Below are 18,930 nucleotides of genomic sequence, written 5' to 3' on the forward strand. Positions count from 1 at the left end.
CTGAGTCTCTCCACCTTAGCCTCAGACAGACTCTTCAGACAAGGGCAAAAAGTGGCTGCATTCTTCACCAAAATAGCACAAAAACTGTCTCTAGGACACATATTGAAATTCTCCACTGAAACCTCTTGGGTCAGGTTTGCACAGTTCAAATCACTCTCAGTAACAAAGTCTTCCATATTCCTACTAGGATAGCCCATTAAGTCCTATTTAAAGCATTCCACTGCTTTCCAAATCCAAAGTCCCAAAATCCACATTCTTCCAAATAAAAGCATGGTTAGATCTATCACAGAAATACCCCAGTCCCTAGTACTGGCTTCTCTCTTAGGGTTTTTGGTTTTTTGGTTTTTTGGTTTTTGTTTTTTTTTTTTTAAGATTTTATTTATATGAGTACACTGTAGCTGTCTTCAGACACACCAGAAGAGGGCATCAGATCCCACTACAGATGGTTATGAGCCACCATATAGCTGCTAGAAATTGAACTCAGGACCTCTGGAAGAGTAGTCAGAGCTCTTAACTGCTGAGCCATCTCTCCAGCCCTGTCTTAGGGTTTTATTGCTGTGAATAGACACCATGACCAAGGCAACCCTTATAAGGAAAACATTTAATTGGGGCTGGCTTACAGGTTCAGAGGTTCAGTTCATTATCAATGCCGGAACATGGCAGCATTCAGGCAGGCATGGTGCAGGAGCAGCTGAGAGTTCTACATCTTCATTAGAAGGTTGCTAGCAGAATACTGACTTCCAGGCAGCTAGGATGAGGGTCTTAAAGCTCACACCCATAGTGACACACCTACAGCAACAAGGCCACACCTACCCCAACAGGGCCACACCTAATAGTGCCACTTCCTGTGTATGGGCCGAGCATTTACAAACCATCACATAGCTCATCTTTCCAAGAAGCTCCATGAATTGAGATGCTTTTCTGAAGACCAGGCACTAACACTTATGGCCCCTTCTTAGATGGAGACAGACTGGAGTGGGTAGGTATTTAAGATGTCCCACTATTGTTTGGCTGAAATAAGTGCTCAGAAAATGCCATTTTCTGACTGAGGAAGGCTTGAGTGTGGTGTGTATGGCAAAGGTCTATGCTGGCTGCAGAGACAAAAGGAGATACAGGGTGAACAGTTCAATTCCCTGTATCTTGTGATGGTGGAGTAAACTACTTGACTACTCTAATGGTAGGGACACAGGATTCCCTCTCCTTGGAGGGAAGGAGAGAAAAGGGTGGGAGGCACAGTAAGCTGTCAGGAACCCTATTCTCCTTGGGTCACCAACCCCAGTGGCAATCAATGTAAGGCCTGACCAGTCTTGACACAATCATCAGCTCCCTAAGCCCTGGTCCTGTCATATTGTCATATTCCTAGTATAGGAATACCTTGAATCTGCCAGATGGCTAAATGCTCAGATGCCCTATAGCTTCTCACTCCTCAGAGCTCTGTGTGGTCCTAATCTCAGGGCTCCTGGAGACTTACAAGTAGGCTATAAGGGCTTGAGGACCTGGAATGGAGTAGATGGGGCCATTACTCCTGTGAGGTGAGTGAGCAGCAGCAGATCTGAAATGTTTATTCATTGACAGGAATGAAGTATAGCAGGTAACAAGCCCTTGGACAGCCCATGGTTGGCAGAGGCCTTGCTTGAACCAGATAGGCTACTGCCAACAGGCATTTATCACATCAGGATCCTAGTAGAGGCTCTATGTCCCCACAACAGTGGAACAACCCCCTTCCTGAGAGCTTTGTCACCTCTGCTGGCATCTTAACACAGCCCCGGTGGTGGGGCAGGGCTGCAGCTCCATGTGGCAGCTGAGACCAGAAATGTTTATGGCACTGGTGATGTCATCAAGGGACACAGATCTGACTTGGTCAAGGAACTGTGAGGCTATGGAAAACAGAACTTGGAGGTGGCACAGTTGAGAATCCAGTGACAGGTGTCCTCAAGGGACATAGCTATGTAGCACCATGGAAGCCAGCAGAAATGTTGCCCTGACCTCAATAACAGGCCAAAGCACTTAGGCCCTAGGGAGACTCGTCTTCATTTTCCTAGCTTCAGTGTACTTCAGAGCAGATACCCAGAGACCCACAGGCCTGGGGTAGGCTCTTTCCAAGAGGAGCCACAATCTGCTGTAGGAGACATTGAACTTGGTCACATGAGGATTAGACTGCTTACTCTGCACCTTGCACTTCATGCTCTAGGCCAAAACAGGAAGACAGAACTTGGAAGAGTAGGGTGAAACACCCAGTGTGGAACAGGCCGTCTGAATGGAGGAAGGCTGTGGAGAGCCTCACTTTGCCTCTTGGAGCCTCAGCTTCTTTTGTTTTCCCGTTAAAAGGTTCCTCTGCTCCAGGCAGTGGTGGCACACACCTTTAATCCCAGAACTTGGGAGGCAGAGGCAAGCAGATTTCTGAGTTCAAGACCAGCCTGGTCTACAGAGTGTGTTCCAGGACAACCAGGGCTATACAGAGAAACCCTGTCAAAGCAGCTGCTGTAGACAGAGCCCTCTAGTGGTGGCCAGGCCATTGTAGCCTAGAAACCATGCCACAGTTGAGACTACTGTGCCAGGAAGATTTCCTTACCTACTGAGGCATTTTGCTCCAATAAAGAACAGACACTAGTCTGGCACTCCTCCCACATGTGGTAGAGCTCGGATTTGATGTTTAGGACTAACTAAAGGTCAGATGGGGGTGGGGCAAGGAAGGGGAATCTGCCACCTTGGATATGCAAGAGAGGATTCAAGCTGTGAAGGACCTTCTAGAAATCCGTGGGTGGTCCTCTGTAGTTTTGTAGGAGTGGGATAACTTGAGAGGACCTGGTTTGGCTGAAGGAACTTGCAGTCAGTGTCCTGGCTGCTTTGGTGTAAGATGTGGACACCTCAGAGGTTTGAGATGGTCAGTGTTCTCCTTTCAAACCCCATGCTAACTGGGAGCGCAAACATTAGAGAGTGCACTAATCACTAATACCAGTTTAGAGTCGTCATTCCTGGGAACTGCCCTGTTGCAACCAACTCCCACTTTGCCTCTTGGAGCCTCAGCTTTGTACCTCTGCCTGACTTTGTAGACAGTATTCCAAAGTGTCTGAAAGGCCAGAGAAAGGTGTTGGGCAGAGTAAGGATGAACCCCAGCTCTGCACCAGAGTTCCATGAGCATCCAAGACCTTTCCTAGGAACTCCACGTAACAGTGGGTGGGTCCCAGTGCCAGGTTGCAGAGGTCATGAGGGCCATGGAGTTTCAGGAGGATTCTACAGAATGAGTAACACAGAGCCACAAATGGCCAACACAGAGCCACAAATGGCCGCCCCAGAGAGGGAAAAAGAAGTCAGTGGGGTTTTTCCCTTCCTGAAGGACTCATTCCCATTCTGCATGCTTCCCTCTCCTTCCTCTAAGGACAACTAAGGAACAAATAGAGAAGCGGGGACAGAAGGGCTTGGGGCGCCCAGATGGGACCGGCTTCTGGAGGTCGCGTTTGTCACAAAGTAGCTTTTATAGGTCCTGGAGAGGGCACAGCAAGGCTCAGAGCCGCTGGATGCTTGTGGCTGCTAGGAGCCTCGATGGCTCGTGCTCCTCTGTTCGTCTTCGCGCTCTTCCTCCGGCGGCCCCAGGGAGGGTTCCCCGGCTGTGTCCCTGCTGCCTTCCGGGGGCCCAGAACAGAGAGAGGGCTCAGACTCCGCTATGGAGCTACCGCCCGAGTCAGACAGCTGCGATTTGCGTGGGGCGCATATGGGAGCTCCCTTGGAAGGCACCAACTTGCGTGCACCAGGCCGGTCTGAGAGAGTGGCACGTGCTAAGGAAAGCGCAGAGGATGCGACCTCACAGGTGGGCCGGGGAGGGTTAGGGTTAGGGTTAGGGTTAGGGTAAGGCAAGCGGATAATTGGGCGCGAGCTCCGATTGTGGCCCAATTGTGGCCACAAGTCCGTAGTCTCGCCGTTATAAAGGAGCACAAAGCGACGCTGTGACAGCAGAGGCAGCATCTTCTGACTGTGCAAGCTCTTTTGGCAGGTCTCAAGCGCTAGGTCTGTGGGAAGGCAGGGGAGCGACAAGGTGAATGGTGAGAGGGCAATTTGGAACAAGCAACCTCTCTGCATGTCTAGAAACACGGGAGGAGGAGAGGAGTTCATGAGGGATTGAATGTAGGTGGGTGAAGTGACAAAGTATGAGCAGAGGTTTGGCTGCCATTCAGATTATGGAGCGCTGGAAAACCAGACTTGTGGAGTCTGAACTTGGAGGCAAGTAGGATGGGGTACCCAGAACTGGGAAAAAAGTATATGGGAAAGTTGTGGTGTGGGGGCTGCCCAGAGCTCACCCAAAGTCTCCATAACCACTCCAGGGATCACCTCCTTCAGGACTTCACAATTGGTATGCAGGGCAGGGTTGGAGTTCATCTCCAGCAGCCACACCTGTGGCAGACAGTGGTCAGCATCATTCTCTACCCACCTACTGCTATTAAGAAGCTGGGGCTCTGGTCCCTATTAAGCCATGTGATTCTGGGCAGATTGTATATGGCTTTGTTCCCCTTGTTTGCTCAAGGAGTTAAAACTGATTTTGAGAGCTGCTCAGTTCCAGTAAGAGACCAGCTCTATGAGCACCCACTGGGCACACTTATGTGCTCAATGCACAGAAGGGCCCTACCTCCTTGCACCTGCCTACCAGACCTCCTCTTCCCAAGACAGCACCTTGAAGTTTTCGTCAATCAGGAAATCACAGCCAATGAGGTCAAAGTAACCCAGCTTGCACTCCAGCTTCGACTTGACAGCCAGGAAGCAGTGGGACATGATCTGCTGCATCCGCTTCTGTGGGTGAAGTAGGGAGGGATCCTGGCTGTCACCTGTTGGCCCAGATGAAATCTCCTAGGCCTGAACAATCAGTCACACCTGTCACTTGTGCCCTTACCCTCACCTACACGGCTGAAACTGCCCATACTTCAACATGCTCAGAGTTACAGGCTCACAGTAAGAAACTCAACAAAATCATGGGGCTTCTACTGTGAGGCAAGTACTAGGAGATACAAAAGTGAAGAAAATTAGAACTCACAGCAAGAGAGACAGACAACTAGAACACATAAAACCCTGGTAAGGACAGAGAACGTTATAACATTTCAAGCTGTTCAAGTTAGATTCATTCCATGAAAAAAAAAATCTCAGTATCAGAAATAGCAGAACGTGTCTAATTTACAAATAGTTACAGCTATTAGTTTTCATAAGTTTGGGGTCTGTTGAAATACTCCTTTAGAAAACACTGCGGGGCAGTGGTGGTGCACGCCTTTTTAATCCCCAGCACTTGGGAGGCAGAGGCAGGCGGATTTCTGAGTTCAAGGCTAGCCTGGTCTATAGAGTGAGTTCCAGGACAGCCAAGGCTACACAGAGAAACTCTGTCTCAAAAAAAACAAAACAAAACAAAACAAACAAAAAAAGATACAAATAGACTATATACATAGATTGTTAAAGAGTAAACAGAAGACTTGTCCAAAACCACACATATTGAACAGGGCTAATAAGATGACTAAGTGAATAAAGATGCTTGTTGTACAAGCCTAGTGACCTGACTTTGAGCCTAGAACCCATATTAAGGTACAATAACAGAACTGACTCTGTGAAGTTGTCTCTGATCTCCACATTGTCCACTGTGGCAAAAACACCCTAGCCCCAATCTCTTTCTCTTTCTCTCTCTCTCTCTCTCTCTCTCTCTCTCTCTCTCTCTCTCTCTCTCTCTCTCTCTCTCTCTCTCCTTCCTCTTTCTCTCTTATTTTCTCTCTCACACATACAGTATTTATTTAAAAGGGACTAACAAGATGACTTAGTGAGTAAAGACACTTGCCACATAAGCCTTATGATGTCTTTTTTTTTTCCCCGAGACAGGGTTTCACTGTATAGCCCTGGCTGTCCTGGAACTCACTCTGTAGACCAGACTGGCCTTGAACTCAGAAATCCATCTGCCTCTGCCTCCAAGTGCTGGGATTAAAGGCATGCACCACCACTGCCCAGCACCTTATGATGTCTTAAGACTCAGTAGTAGTCTTGACTAGCCTGGAACTTTCTATGTAGACCAGACTGGCCTTGAACTCATAAAACATTCACCTGCCTCTGCATCCTGAGTGCTAGGATTAAAGGCATATTACCACCACACTCAATGTTAAATATGTTTTTTACATCCTTTTGGGGGGAGGCACAGAGGGTCACAGCACACATGTAGAGATCAAAGGACAACTTTTAGAACTCTCCTTCCACCATATGGGTCCCGGAATGAAACTTAGGTTGTTAGACTTGATATCAAGCACCCTTACTACCTAAGCTACCTTACCAACCCTTACTTTAAGTATTATTGTATGTGTTTATATAATGGGTGTGAGAGTAGGCATACATATGCCATGGTTAGAATGTTGAGGCCAAAACAACATCTGAGTACAACTGTATGAAGTTGTTCTCTGATCTATACATATCCACTTTCTCTTAAAACAAAATAAAAAACCTAGACTCCACAGACCTTTATGGACAGTGAATTATATGACCTTTTCAAATGCATAAGAAGATGTGTGTGCATGTGTACCTGCCTATGTAGTGCAGTGTGTGTGTGTGTGTGAAGTGTGTGTGGTATATACGCATGTGAGTATGCAGAAGTACACACCTATGCATATTCCTCCAGAGAGCACAGCAGGACATAGGATGTCTTCTTTTATCACTCTGTCTTATTGCCTTGAGATAGTTTCTCGGTGAACTATAATCTCACTCTTTCATCTAGGCTAGATAGATAGCAAGCTCTTAGGGTCTACCTGTCATCATCACTATTCATGTTGGGTTTATAGGCATGCACAGCCACATCTGGCTTTTTATATGGATGTTGGATATTTAAACTCATGCTTGTAAACAGAGAAAGTGCCCTTAACTACAGAGCCATCTCCTCAGCCTCATGAGAACAGTTTTATGTTACAGCATATATTTGGATTAAGAGTTTTCACTAATTTGTTTTTGTGTGTAGTCTGTTGGCACCTAAGGCTCTTGCACATGCTCTACTGTTGAGCATAACCCTAGTCCTCAACAATGTTTTGCTTGTGCTAGAATCTTATATAGACCAGGATATCTTTGAATTCTCTGTTTAGATGATGACCTTGAGTATGATACTCCTGTTTCTACCTTACAAATGGTAGGATTACGGGCTTTGAGTTACCCTACCTGCCTCCTGGGTTTCTCTTTCTCAACCTCTTTCTCCTCCTCCTCCTCCCCCTCCTCCTCATTACCTCTTCCTCCTCCTCCTCTTCTTTTTATGAATTTAAGGAAATACTGTAAGTATCTATAGACCAAACACATTATATAACCAAGGAGAACTGGAAAAATCCCTAGGAAAAGCTAACAAAGTAAATAGAAAAATCTAAAAACAAACAAGAATAAAAAATCTTAGTAGACAGAAATCAAATGAGCTTGAGGGTGGTGGTAAGGCATAGTGGCAAATGCTCCCAAAAAGGGAAGTCCAGGCTGCTTTCCTTAGAAAGCAGAGTGTGTCACTTATTGTTTGTTTTTCGCATTGTAACAAATACCTAAGAGAATTGCTTTCAAGGAGGAAAGATTTTTGTTTTATAGTTTTAGAGGTTCCCATCTACAGTCTCTCAAATTTGAGCAGGGCAGATCACCACAGGAGTGAGATAAGGTGGTACACCCTGCTCAGAATCCAAACCTTTAAGGCTGTGATCCAGAACAAACCATTTCTACAAATAAGTTGATTATTTTAGATATTTTATATATAAAAGGAATAGGATACACCTTTATATCAAAATCAGATAAAATACTAAAGAAAAGCCATAGGTCAAGATTATTTATGTGTATCAACACAAAAATACTTTTTTTTTTTTTTTTTTTGGTTTTTTTTCGAGACAGGGTTTCTCTGTATAGCCCTGGCTGTCCTGGAACTCACTCTGGAGACCAGGCTGGCCTCGAACTCAGAAATCCGCCTGCCTCTGCCTCCCAAGTGCTGGGATTAAAGGCGTGCGCCACCACCGCCCGGCACAAAAATACTTAAATACAATAAAATCAAACCTAGAAGTACAGTTGAATTATTATATACTACCACCACCTGGAATTTATCCCAGAAATGTAAGAGTAGTGAAAGCTAATGAATGCAACACACACGAATAGAATGAAGGAAGAATAGCACGTGACTATCTTAATCAGTATAGGAACAGCATTTTCCATTACTCAGCAACCTACCCTTAAAAATGCTTAGCAAACTAGGAAGAGAAGGAAATCTGTGAGCCTTCTGCTCACATCAGAAGAAATACAAGGATGTCTACTTTTGCCCCTTCAACTTGATACAGAAAATTACACCTGGAAAAATTAGGCATGGTTTCAGTACAACTACACATGCTTCAATGATTCATAAAAACCATGTGCCTAGCCCAATCCACAGTCAATATGCACACAAAATACGACTCAAAGCTGGACTGACCGTGAAAGTGGTGAAGACCCAATCTCTGGGGAGGCCCTTGGTCTTCCTAAATTTGTCATTGATGTATCGGTTGAGGTGCTCCATGCTCCACACAGTGCTCTCTTTCAGCAGCATGTACAAGGGACTCTTTTTCTGCATGAACTATAGCACAAGCAGAGCTTAGAGGTTACCCTCTGTAGGTATCCCTCTATGAAGGCCTTACCCTAACCTTCTGATCCTCACCAGAGCTTCATCCCCATCTCCCATGAGAACTGCCTATAAGACCCTTGTGCATATACCTTTATGGCTTGAAACTTCCCAGCCAGCCAATCCCCACAGACCCTGAACAAGGAATCCTTGTCTGAGACTCTAAGGTACTTAGGACACCTGAGTATCTGTTAGGGCAAAAGAAGTAGCTGCTAGACTACTTCCACACCTAGGCAGGCAGTCTCTAACTAGATCCTTCCTCTGTGTTCCCAAACAATGAGAGTCTTTCTCTGAGGCCATCCACACCTATAGGAAAAGGACTTCTCCTAGAAGGGGTTCTTACCTGATTGGTCAAATGACCACTGAGGTCACTGGAATGAGGGTTATACAGGCTGAGGGTGAGGCGGGCATATCCATGGCCAAAAAAGACCATGAAGGGCATGGCACAGGCAATGAGCATGTAGGAGCGCACATCAAATTTCTTCCCATCTAGCAGCAGCGGGTTCTGGACATATCTAGGGGGTACCACAGGGGCACCTGGGGCTGAGTTGCTTGGCCAGTTAGCCTGGATCTGTCATCCCCACAAAGACCATTTCCTCATTGCCTCCCACCTGTCCCAGGCATGACCACTGACTGAGCATGGTTAGAAGACTTTGGACTGTTTAAAGGAGTTAGGAAGAGGGTATCATAACCAAATCTTTACCCACTGAAAGTGTCTGGTACAGCTCTTACTAGGAAGCTTATGGGAGCAGATTGGGTCCCTATGGCAGGGAGGGCTGTCTGGAGAAGAAAGGCTAACATTGGACCTGTGAACGGTGAATGGCTTTGGTGATGGGAGAGGGCACTCCACATAGGAAACTTCACATCTTCAAGACTGAAGGTAGGGAGAGCATGCTTGGAAGGGCCCTATGGGAAAGGAGTAGCCAATGGCAGTTGTGGCCAGAGAAAGAGTCCATATTGGTAGAGGATAAGGCTCTATTGGGACTTTTCTAAGTGTGAGCTGAGTTTTGCCTGCTAGTGCCATGTGAAACTGAGGATCTGGACTCCACTGTAGGCAGATGAGTCATTGGTCAGCTCTGTGTTGCAGATAGGCTGTATCTGGCTGGCTGGGCTGAAGAATAGGAAAGACAGCTGCAGGACAGAAGATAAAGGGACCAAACACTCCTTGGCTACCCCTCCCTGGAGCCTGTGTTTAGGGGCAGTCTTGCCTGCTACCACAGCTAAATGTGAACACCCCCCACCCCCGTCCCTGCACAGGTTATGAGTCTAGATGTGGGCTACTCGAGGCAGGTTGGTTGGGTGTTGGAAGTGCTGCAGCCTGCTATGGCCAAGGGCTGCTCTGCAACACTACTGACAACTATCACCAGCATTCACAGGCAACAGCCAGGCTGGGTTATCCCCGCTGAGACCCAAGCCCTTCCTGGCATCCATGCCCACACCTCTGCACCACTCGCGCCTGTGGTGCACGGAAGGGCATCTTGCGGTAGATGGGGTCGTCCTCAATGCTCTGAGTCTTGGCCTGCAGGGAAGCAGCCTCCTCCTGGCTCCTGATCAGAAAGATGCCCTTTCCCTGGTTGGAGGCTGTAGGCTTGCATATCCACATCTGGGTTTCTGTAGGGAGTAACCCCTGAGCCTGTAGCCCTGAGTATTCCTTGCCCCTCCCATTCCTCACCCTGCCCTGACCCTGACTTTCCCTTTCTTTATCCTTTCCCTTCAGCCCTGACCACACCAAACAGCCAAGCTGGATCCAACCCTGGTCCTACCCTAATTTCACAGTCTGATTACCCTGATTATCCAGGTCAGAGAACTATTTTGCCTCACCTTTGCATACCCATGATCCTTCTATGGCCCTGCCACACTACTACCTCTAACAAAGGCCACAACCCTTCTTTCTCCCACTCCTCAACACCAGAAACCACTAGGATCCCAAGCCCTGGCTTCACTTTTCCTCTCAAGAACTATTCTACTTTTCCCAGGTCTGGCCCTGCCCCACCCTGCTAGGGTCCAGACCTAATCTTGTCTGACCTTCTAGTGTGCCTGGCCCTAACCAGGGTCTTCTCACCATCAAATAGAGCGAAGAAAGCCTGCCTCTCATCCCTGATGTCCAGCCGAAAGGTCTCTGGAAAAAACTCTTCCATTTTCAGGACCCTTGGGAGAGCACAGAGGTAAAAACATGAAGAGGGCCATCTTCTGTCTCAGACATGGCCAGTAATCTGGTAGTTTGACCTGTAGGCTAGCTGGAGGGGATGTTTATTGTTATATCCTCCAGCCTTCTTAGCTATTTCCTTTGTAAGGCCTTTGCTCATACTATACCCTTGTAGAACATTTTTTTATGTCTCATATTTTCAGTCTCTCTGCAGCAGCCATCCTTCTGGCTATCAAATCCACTGTGGTTACTCTGTTCCATCACCCTGCTTTCTCTCTCCCAGTTGTCTTCTACATCAGTTGGTTTTCAGTGCCAAGACAGTGCCTCCCAGCTGTCTATTTCTGTGGGCCAAGGAACCCTTTCCAAATCTGCATCCCAAAGGGACATAAATCCTGGTCTGAGTACCTATCTCCAGCATGTTTGGAAGTATGGGTGGGATGTGCAGAATGAAAGTACAGATGGGCATAGAGTTAGGTGCTCAGATGGATACCTTAAAAAATGGCTCTGAGTTGCTGGTACAAGTTAGTAGGAAGTGGACAGCTGGACATGCAGATGTCAAAATGGTGTTATAGATGTCCATGATCTAAAAGCTACCTTAAGGGGCAGATGGTAAGATAGATCTGGGCAAGTAATGAGTGAACCAGAGAGTAGTTCAGCTTGGCTAAATGGTAGAGGAAATTAGATGAATAAGAAAGAACAAAATAATGGCCAAGTGGGAAGGAGCAATGAATGACTCCTGGGGGATGACTCCAGGGAAAACGACTACTGGGGGATATCCATGGGTGACTGTTGTGGGTATAGAGTATAGATATCTGCATAGGGAATGGTGGCCATAGGCTGCCATAGAGGCAGATTGGAAGATCAGTGGGGAGAGAAGTGGAACATGTGAAGAGAGTACTCAGGACTGGTAATTGACCCACATCTTGGGTAGGATACTGAATGCTGAGGAGCTGCAGAGAGAATAGTGAGTTTATGGAGTGGGGAAAATGGTCCCAGGAGACAGATGGAGATAGAAGTCGGTGTGCCTCTGGGGCTGGCAGAGTTGGCTCACTTGGCTTGGGTACTGGGCAGCAGCCTGGCTTTGCTCAAAGTGCGTGCATGCTCCCGCAGAGCACTGAGCAACCCGATCTTGGTAGTAAGCAGCTTGTTGTTGGGGAGCTGGAACAGCAACTGCTGGCCTGGTTAGACAAAAGGGATATGTGGGTGGCACCTTAACATTGTGCCACATCCTCTCTCCTCAGGGATGTCCCCTACCTTCCCGGAAGCTGCAGTAGTTGTCCCTGCACTTGATCTCACACCACTTTAGCTTGTAGTCCTCACAACGGCTATCTTGAGTGCGTTGCCAGCCCTTGCTCTCACAGTAGTTGCTGATTCTGCAGGGTAGAAGGCAGCAGTAACTGGGGGGACTTAGGGTTCCCTGAAGAAGGCATGACAGGAATGGCTGCCTATAGCAACATCTTGGGCCAGATCCAAGACAGGGGTGAAAATACAGATCAGGTTGCCCAAACTCCACTCACATTGATGCTCCATTGGTGCCTCCGATGTAGAAGAAAGGACCCTGACTAGGATTGGGCTGCTTGTCTCCTTCCATCAGGAGCCCATCTGGGGAGGTCACTGGAAGTCTGGCAGCTTCTTCTTCCTCTAGGTAGTCTGTGGTTAAGTGAGTACTGAGCCTGGGTTTCTTGCTCAGTAGGGTTTTTCCTGCCCCTCCCAGCTGCTAGAAGCCCCACCTGCATCTTGGTCCAGCTGACTTAACTCAGGTCGGAGCCCTTCCTCGATGCTGCTCCCCATCCGTTTCTCATGGGTCCAGCCTGGAGACCAATGGTGTCAGATGGGGAATGGGCAGGTACCCATTCAACCTGCCTGAGCCCAGCCAATGCCATCAGCTTCTGGGAACTAACCCAACTCCCCTGGACCTTTCTTCAGCCCAACACAAACCTGACCAGGAGGCCTGAGAGTCATTACACCCGAGAGGAGACATTACCAGCCTTAAATTAGGTAGAATCCATGTAGTATGGAGACCACATTGGGGGTAAAGAGGGTGACCCCACCTCTACCCTCCTTACCAATAGGAAAGGCTCCATGCAGGGAGTGGGCTAGAGTGTGAGACAGGAGCCCATACAAACATGATGCTGGGGTGTCTCCAGAGGGCAGGGGTCACAATGTCTATGATGACATCATGGGTAACTCAAGAGTCTATGGTCAACCAGGAGAGATGAGAAGCTGCGCTAAATGGGGTTGGGGTAGTGAGTGCCCACTGTGATGGCACAGACAAGTAAAGCTTGCAGATTCTTGAGCATAGTGTCTCTAGTATGTGGACCCTTGTAAGCTTCTCTCAGGGCCTGTTTTGTTGGCTGGCTGGCCATGGTCTAGTGTGAGCCTAATCTCTTCCCTCTGAGATGCTGTCCCTGGAGGCCCTGACTTGAGGGTATGTGTAACCAGTCCCAGGGCCCCTCTGCATTCACCTGGCACCTCAGTGTGGCATTGATGGGTCCTGGACCGTTTGGGTCTCTTAGAGCTGACATGGGTCCGAGGGGGCTGACCCCGGCAGTGGATGAATCTTGGACGGTTGCGTGTTGCAGGCATAAGGGCACCAGGGCGAGGAACCCTTGAGGCAGATGTAGTCCCTATACCCCTTCGGGGTCTTCGAGCAGCTCGATGTCCCAGCCCTTGAATGGGACAGACAGCTGCACCCACCCTGCTTGGGGAAGGAAGCCTCCCCATATCCTGGGCTGTGGCTTCAGCTTTTTCCTCACTTCCATCTCTGTGATGGCCATGAGGCCTTCCGGCCTGTGGGTGTAAGGCCATCTTTGCATCCCGTCTCTGCCTAGTGAGTTTTCTTCGGCCGAGACTGTCCTGGCCTCGATGAGTGTGGCCTCTATGTCTGCCGGAAAGAGATTGCCCATCAGTCCTGCTGCTGGTAGGGTACACATCTGCAGACTTGAAGGTCAAAGAAGCTCCAAGCCCCAAACAAATGTCCTATCAGTTTATGGCTGCCCAAGTGCTCAGCCCAGGCCCTACTAACACAACTTGTCTATAGCTACCATCCACTCTTCTTCCCCCCAGCATCCCTGCTCCAGATGTTATCCCTTTTCTCTATTTGCCATCTTTGTAACATTTTAGGGCATTTTAAATTAATTCCTAGACAAAAGTTTGTGCCTCCCAATCACATCAAGGAAATATACCCAGTTTGTTGGGTAGGGGTGAGTGAAGAGATAGCACATAGAACCCTGTGACTGAGAAGGAAAAGACAAGCTGAGGCCTTTGGATAGGAGCAGGTCAGCTCAAAGGAGGAAGACAAGTCTGTGGATAGACTAGATGACATCAAAGAAAGGACAAATATAGCAACCATGGGAGAGAGAAGCCATTGAGGCTTTGTGTTATCTATCAATCCTACCCCCACTGAATTAACAGGAGAATAAAAAATATCCAAAAAGTCCTGTAGGATGAAGAGAAATCCCAGAATGAGAAACTCATACCTCTCTAGAGGACAGGCTGGAAATATGGAAGAATCCAGTAGTGCCTTCCCACTGAGAAAAGAAAGGCTCCCAGGAAAAGGCTGAGACGGGCTTTAAAACTGGGCAGGAGTATAGGTGTGGGTGTGTGATTCTACAATCACTTTCTTAGCTTCATATTGTTATTTTAACATTGAATTCAGCTATGAATTATTATTTCTTGTCATTTATATTTACTAAAACTAAGCTAGGTGTGGTAACACAAGCCTATAATCCCAGCACTTGGGAGGCAGAAAACAGATTGCCAAAAGCTTAAAGCTAGCTTAGAGACCCCTTGTGAAACAAAAAAATAGCAAGGGCTCAAGATATAGCTCAATTGATACAGTGCTGCATAGCATATATAAAGCCCCAAATGTGACCCCCTGCAGGAATGGTATTGCACGCTTATAATCCCAGTACTTGAGCAGGATCAGAAATTCAAAGTAATCCTTTTTTTTTTTGGTTCGTTTTTCCAAGACAGAGTTTCTCTGTATAGCCCTGGCTGTCCTGGAACTCACTCTGTAGACCAGGCTGGCCTTGAACTCAGAAATCCACCTGCCTCTGCCTCCCAAGTGCTGGGATTAAAGGTGAGCCACCACCACCCAGCTCAAGGTAATCTTTGACTACATAAGTTGGCAGCCTGAGCTACACTACATGAAGCTTTCCCTCAAAAATTAAAAAAAAACTAAACAAGGACTGGAGAGATAGCTCAGTGGTTAAGAGTGCTGACTGCTCTTCCAAAGGTCCTGAGTTCCAAGCCCAGCAATTACATGGTGGTTCACAACCATCTGTAATGAGATCTAATGCCTTTTTCCAGTGGGTGTCTGAAGACAGCTACAGTGTATTCATATACATAAAAATAAATACATCTTTAAAAAAAAACCTAAACAAAACCGAGAAACCACACACACACACAAAATAACAAAAACTTCATAGAATACCTAATGAGTGAGTAGAGATCTATATCTACTGAAGAGAGGAGGGACACAGCATCTAAACTGGGAAACTGCCATCTGTTGCCCTTATCTAGGAAGTATGTTTCAGGGTCTCTCTGAGTATGAGTCCCAGGATCCAGAAAGGAATTTTTACACTAAAAGTTTCAGGTACTATTTCAGGAAGCAAGTTGTCTAATATTGAAGCAAATCGTGTGGTTATGAATCTTGTAATATTACATAAAAGTTGAGGGAAAGCTCAAGGCAAGGAGCCAGACAGAAGCCTGAAGTCTTTATAATAAGTTTAAAATAAACATTTTTACCTGGTCAGATAAAAAGACCGACAGGAAATCACACCCCGGTACAATGAGGAGATGCGTTTAAACCTGAAGAAGATGGCCAAGAAAATGACCATGTCAGTGTTCTGCTGAAGTTTTCTCCAGGCACACACACGTTTGGCAACACAGGGCTCTGAGAAGGTGCTGACATTTTTTTGAAGGGCTGGTGCCTCCCAAGCTGCGCTCACTGTCTGGGGATGCGTTCTCTGTGGATCTCAGGAGGTGGCCCTTCTGAGGGGTCAATTCTGGGGGAGACAGACATGGCTCTAGGCAAAGAGCTCCTTCTAAGGGATCCCAGCCCTCCCTAGAACTTGAGTTGCCCACATGGACCAGTCCCACCCCACAAGACACTTGGGTTTGGAGAGTGTGGCCTTGGCAGAGGGCTGAGCTTAGTCAAGCTTCCCAGTCTCTGCCCAGTCCTCTCTTCTGTTTATCTACTTCTGGACAGGGTCAAAAATGAGGCACAGGAGGGCAAGGACTCAGCATCAGTCCTAGTCAGGACCCTCAGCTTGAAACCAGCTAGTCTCTCTTACCTGCTCTGCAAGGTCTTAGGAACCCTGTGCTGGGATACAACAGTGGTGACCTGGCAACTGTTTCCAGGCAACTATTACTAGGGAACTATGACTCAGCAGCTGCCCAAAGGTAAACAAGAGTTTTAGGTGGATGGTGAAAGGGGCCATTGTATGAATTGAGGGGTAGCCTTACAGAAGTTGGGCAAAGCAAGAGGTGGAGAATGGGTCAAATTGATCTGAGGAGGCTGGGGGGGATGCTGTGCCTGAGTAAGGGTCTTATATATACCCCCCATCTGAATCTGGAACATAGCCCCACTTCTTCCATCCTCCCATGAATACATATATATATTTATTTGTTTTATATATGTGAGTACACTGTAGCTGTTTTCAAACACACTAGATGAGGACATTGAATCCTATTTCAGATGATTGTGAGCCACTATGTGGGAATTGAACTCAGGACCTCTGGAAGAGCAGTCAGTGCTCTTTACCACTGAGCCATCTCTCCTGCCCCCCTCCCCCACCATGAATTCTTCCAAGATGATTTTGAGTATTCACAGGAACTCCTTAATCCAGACCTAAAGATCTAGGATCTGACACCAAGCGTGGCTCAAAGTAGCTTTGATGCCAATTTGTAGTTTCCTTCTGGGGTCCTTGGGACCTGGTGTGGCTCCTACTTCTGATCCCAAGTTTTCAGCTATGTGGATCCACATTCCTATCATCTTTCAGAGCCTTGCAAGGATCACAAGACCCTGACAGAGGCTACATGGTGCTTCTAAAAACCAGGACCATATCAGTCCTGGGGTCCATGACTGTATCTTTTTAAAAATAGAGATCTGTACAGATGTGACTGAGTTAGAATCTCAGGTGCAGTCATCTTGTATCAACCAGGTGTACTCTAACCCAGTGACTGGTGACGTCTTTAGAGGGAAGCAGAGATAAGGGTATGTAGCTGTAAGCCACAGGACCTGTGAACTAAGAGGAGGAGGACACTTGAGGACTCCCCCTAGGGCGAGGCCCTAGGGACATATCTTGGAAATTCTCTTTGGCTACCCTCTAAATCTCCTCACCTTCAGGTTCTTATGTGGTTCTGCCCATGTTAAGGGGCTCTAGCATCCCTTTAGAGGCTGGGCATGCATGCCCAGTCACTCATGTGGCCTTCCCTAGTCTAAGCTGCCAGTGTGGGAGCTTGTGCTCCGCAAATCTGAAGGAGCACCACTTCTCAGCTGTGGCTAGAGTCCTATGGGGATAGGAGTGCCCCATAGGCTGTCATTCCCTAGTTGTGGGATCTGCCCTTCTTATGCTGTCCTGGGGTAGGGGTTTTTGTGGTCAGTCCAGTGCTGGATCAAGAGACCTCTCTGCTCTAGACTAGTAGTACAGTGGGACTGCTGGTGGGCTGGGGCACATAGCATTTCTATTAAGCCCTGGACTGAGTTATTGTGCTTATAGCCTCCAGCCTGGACAGGTAGCACATCCAACCCTGGAGAGGCTCTGGACAAGTAGCCAGCAGTCTCTGATCCTGGCTAGAAGGACATTTCCAATTCACACTTCAGGAATTGAGGAGGTAGCTCAGGGGTGGAGTGATTGCTTTTACATTCATAAAACCCTGGGCTTGGTTCCTGTACAAAACACCCAATTCTCACTCCAATGCTGACTCTTGGCTGAGACAGGAGCCCCCATTTTCAGTTTGGTTTTTCGAGACAGGGTTTCTCTGTGTAACCCTGGCTGTCCTGGAACTCACTCTGTAGACCAGGCTGGCCTCGAACTCAGAAATCCACCTGCCTCTGCCTCCCAAGTGCTGGGATTAAAGGCACATGCCACCACTGCCCGGCAGGAGCCCCCATTTTCATGGATTACTTGTCCTTGGTATGTTCTAGAGTACATATTACATACCAGAGCCAGTTTGTGTAGTGACTGACTGGGTACAATGAGCCCTATGTCTCTCTTCCATAGGTCTTCTATCTGGTGGGAGCACAGATCACTGGAATCCCCGTGTTCTCAGCTTGATCCTTTGCAAAGCTGCTTGTTAATGTTTTGAATGGTTAAAATGAGGTGATCAAAGTAAAATTTCAGAAATCACACAATTTATTGTCTTACAGATTTTTTTTTGCCTGCATTTTATTTACAGTGCTTGAAGAGATGACAATAAGGAAACCACCTATTATAGAGAACACAATGGGCAGACAAGTCCCTCAGCTACATAGAACTTCCAATGTAGGGTTCAGTTACTCACTTGGAGCACAACAGGTTTCTGTGGGAGGTGAAGTCCAGTCTCCCTATAATGGTTCTTTGGAGGGAATGGCCTGTCTAGGACTAAGAAACTTGTTAGGGCATGTTGGGTTCCCTCAAGAGGGCAGTGGGTGAGGTAGGGCTTAGCTCTGCTGGACTCAGGCTGTATTGACTAACTTGAGGTTTGCAGAAGTCTAGGTACTGAAGTAAACAGCCCGCATACGAGGTCTAAAAGGGTCACTTCTAGTTCTTATCACAGCAAAACTCAAACTCCTCATATAGCAAATGATGTAAGTGCTAGGAATCATTCTAGAACAACAGTTTTAGAAACAGCCTTTTGAAGTTTCTCAGGGACATGGGGGTGGAGGGTGGGGGTCTTTAAGATTGGGCTATTCAGCATCCATAGTTAGATTGAAGGATGGCTGCCTGATCCTAAGAGCTAGCGGTGGGCTGCATAGAGAGAACTCATGAGCAGGTTGACAATGCAGAGCTATGCAGCCTTCTGCATATTCATGGGTATGAGTCACTATCACCTGGTCTGGCACCTTGGCAGTACCCCTGTCCCTGAAACCCATATACCAATTTTTCACTCTGGGTTTGGGCACAGTGGTTAGACCTGCTTTTATTCTCCTTGACCCCATGACCTGAGAATTTTGGGGAGGAGACTA

The 18,930-nt window shown here is 47.4% G+C and overlaps 1 protein-coding gene and 1 long non-coding RNA gene across 5 annotated transcripts; one reads left to right on the forward strand and one right to left on the reverse strand.

Moving 5' to 3' along the window:
• Nucleotides 1-3,531: 3,531 nt before the first annotated feature.
• On the reverse strand, nt 3,532-16,043 carry Ttll10 (tubulin tyrosine ligase like 10). Of its 3 annotated transcripts, XM_031379849.1 has the most exons (15): nt 15,671-16,043; nt 15,507-15,569; nt 13,514-13,641; nt 13,223-13,426; nt 12,488-12,568; nt 12,275-12,407; nt 12,012-12,130; nt 11,809-11,935; nt 10,674-10,759; nt 10,051-10,222; nt 8,955-9,126; nt 8,426-8,566; nt 4,666-4,782; nt 4,296-4,389; nt 3,532-4,007 (listed from the first exon to the last, which is right to left on the reverse strand). In XM_031379849.1, coding segments are annotated over exons 1-15 (2,115 nt in total). In that variant the 5' UTR covers nt 15,673-16,043. The 3 variants fall into 3 exon arrangements, with proteins under 3 accessions (XP_031235709.1, XP_031235708.1, XP_031235710.1); XM_031379848.1 differs by having other exon boundaries at nt 13,223-13,641; XM_031379850.1 differs by lacking the exons at nt 13,223-13,426; nt 13,514-13,641; nt 15,507-15,569; nt 15,671-16,043 and adding an exon at nt 12,824-12,948.
• Nucleotides 13,097-18,114, forward strand: LOC116097172. 2 transcript variants are annotated; one of them, XR_004121241.1, is made up of 2 exons: nt 13,097-13,185; nt 17,987-18,114. It is a non-coding gene; the product is annotated as an uncharacterized LOC116097172 (long non-coding RNA). The 2 variants fall into 2 exon arrangements; XR_004121242.1 differs by lacking the exon at nt 13,097-13,185 and adding an exon at nt 15,979-16,163.
• Nucleotides 18,115-18,930: the final 816 nt, after the last annotated feature.

Source organism: Mastomys coucha, unplaced genomic scaffold (assembly GCF_008632895.1).
Source record: "Mastomys coucha isolate ucsf_1 unplaced genomic scaffold, UCSF_Mcou_1 pScaffold18, whole genome shotgun sequence".
NCBI classification, from domain to species: domain Eukaryota; kingdom Metazoa; phylum Chordata; class Mammalia; order Rodentia; family Muridae; genus Mastomys; species Mastomys coucha.